The sequence below is a fragment of the Cynoglossus semilaevis genome, chromosome 14 (genome assembly GCF_000523025.1).
Source record: "Cynoglossus semilaevis isolate Cse_v1.0 chromosome 14, Cse_v1.0, whole genome shotgun sequence".
Classification (NCBI taxonomy): Eukaryota; Metazoa; Chordata; class Actinopteri; order Pleuronectiformes; family Cynoglossidae; genus Cynoglossus; species Cynoglossus semilaevis.
The window spans coordinates 12,896,631-12,898,162 of NC_024320.1; the positions used below are offsets into that span (position 1 = coordinate 12,896,631).

Consider the following 1,532-nt stretch of genomic DNA (forward strand, 5'->3'; position numbering starts at 1 on the left):
TGAAAGAGAAATGTTAGTGTCTTTTCTATTTGGGACCAAACCACAGGACACTTTTCTCTTCCTACTTGTGATACTTGGGGTTTTTTTGCAGCATTTTCTCTGGAAATCCATCTTCATCGTCATAGTGGTCAGAAGGCTCCACAATAGCTGGACATGGTGTACTGGACACGGAGAGAAAAGTTTTTTAAGGGAAGGATTTAATAACTGAAGATGATTTTACTAGATTTGACTGGCCAAAGTTTAATTTATTTCAGTGAATCTCAGCAGTCTGTGTGTCCTTACGTGGTAAGCAGCAGTGCTCCCTCACTACAGCGTTCTAGAGCTTTCCTCGCTCCTGCTTTATTAGCAAACTCCACAATGCCTTTCCCTGTGGTACGTCCTCGATCATCTGTGATTACCACGGCTCGCTCCACTGGACCAAATTGAGAAAATGCCTGAAAACACCAGATTTTTTATTCATCATCAACAAAATATCAACATTGGACAGAAATGAGATTCTCCATACTGCACCTGTTCCAGCAGCTCATTGGTCACTACAGGGAGCAGGTTTCGGACCATAAGGGAGGCACCATGGGCTGCAAAACGAATCCTAATCGGTCGGTTATTCAATATCATACCATCTAACTCTGCTTTAGCGATTTCTGCAAGTGTTCGTGTTTCCTGGGGAGAAAAGAAATGATAATCGCAATGAATTTAATAGTGAGGTCCAATTGACTTGTAACACGAGAAACATAAATAATAAATAAAAAGGTTAATATTTCAATATAAAAATATTTAACAAACTTGTGAAATGTTTGAAAAAGAGCTATCATTAAAATTAACTTTTTAATTTTAACATTTAACTTTTTTTTAATTAATTTTAAAACAATTTAATTTTTTAAACACCAAAATCTCTTCAATTCTTGAAACGATGGCGTTCTGCCCGGCCCAATATGGCAGACAGGTTGACCTATGACAACTTACGTAAATGCGTAAACGAATACGCCTGCTACGTATAACAACATCTCATTTGTGCGCATGACAGCTCATGCTATAAGCAGCTAACTCCTGGTATTAATGTTTTGGTCGTTTTCACAATAGAAAATACAAAAAGTCAGAACTAAAATTACACGAGAGTTACTGACAATATGGCGGCAATAAAGAATTAGGCCGAAAGTTTGTCTTACCAGGCGGACGAAGCCGAAGCCCCGCTCTCTGTTTACAAACACCTCGTTAACCTGCCCATATTTTGTAAACATATTGGTGAATTCCTCCTCGGAGATATCGCCCGTGAGTCCCCCGACGAAGAGCCGACACCGCTGCGTGTACGTCTTTTCTCCGGGTCGCCGAATATTCGAGATATCCAGAGTCATTTTCTCTGGAGCTTCTTCTTTAATTTCGCCGGCTCCATCGTCCTCTTCGGCGGCGGGGGACGCCTCCTGCGACGGCGCTGGGCTGTCTTTGTTCCCATGCAACTGCTCTGCGACTGGAGAGTCGGAATTGTGCTTTGTCGGCTGAGGAGAGCTGCTGTTGGGCGTGCTTCTGTTAGACAT

At 41.9% G+C, this 1,532-nt stretch overlaps 1 protein-coding gene across 1 annotated transcript in view; it reads right to left on the minus strand.

Annotated features, from left to right (window-relative positions):
* The window catches only part of pspc1 (paraspeckle component 1), a 3,914-nt gene extending 2,382 nt beyond the window's left edge, over positions 1-1,532 (minus strand). The window contains 4 exon segments of the mRNA XM_025062040.1: positions 33-161; positions 283-434; positions 511-660; positions 1,167-1,532. Of these exon segments, the coding sequence (XP_024917808.1) occupies positions 33-161; positions 283-434; positions 511-660; positions 1,167-1,532 (797 nt within the window).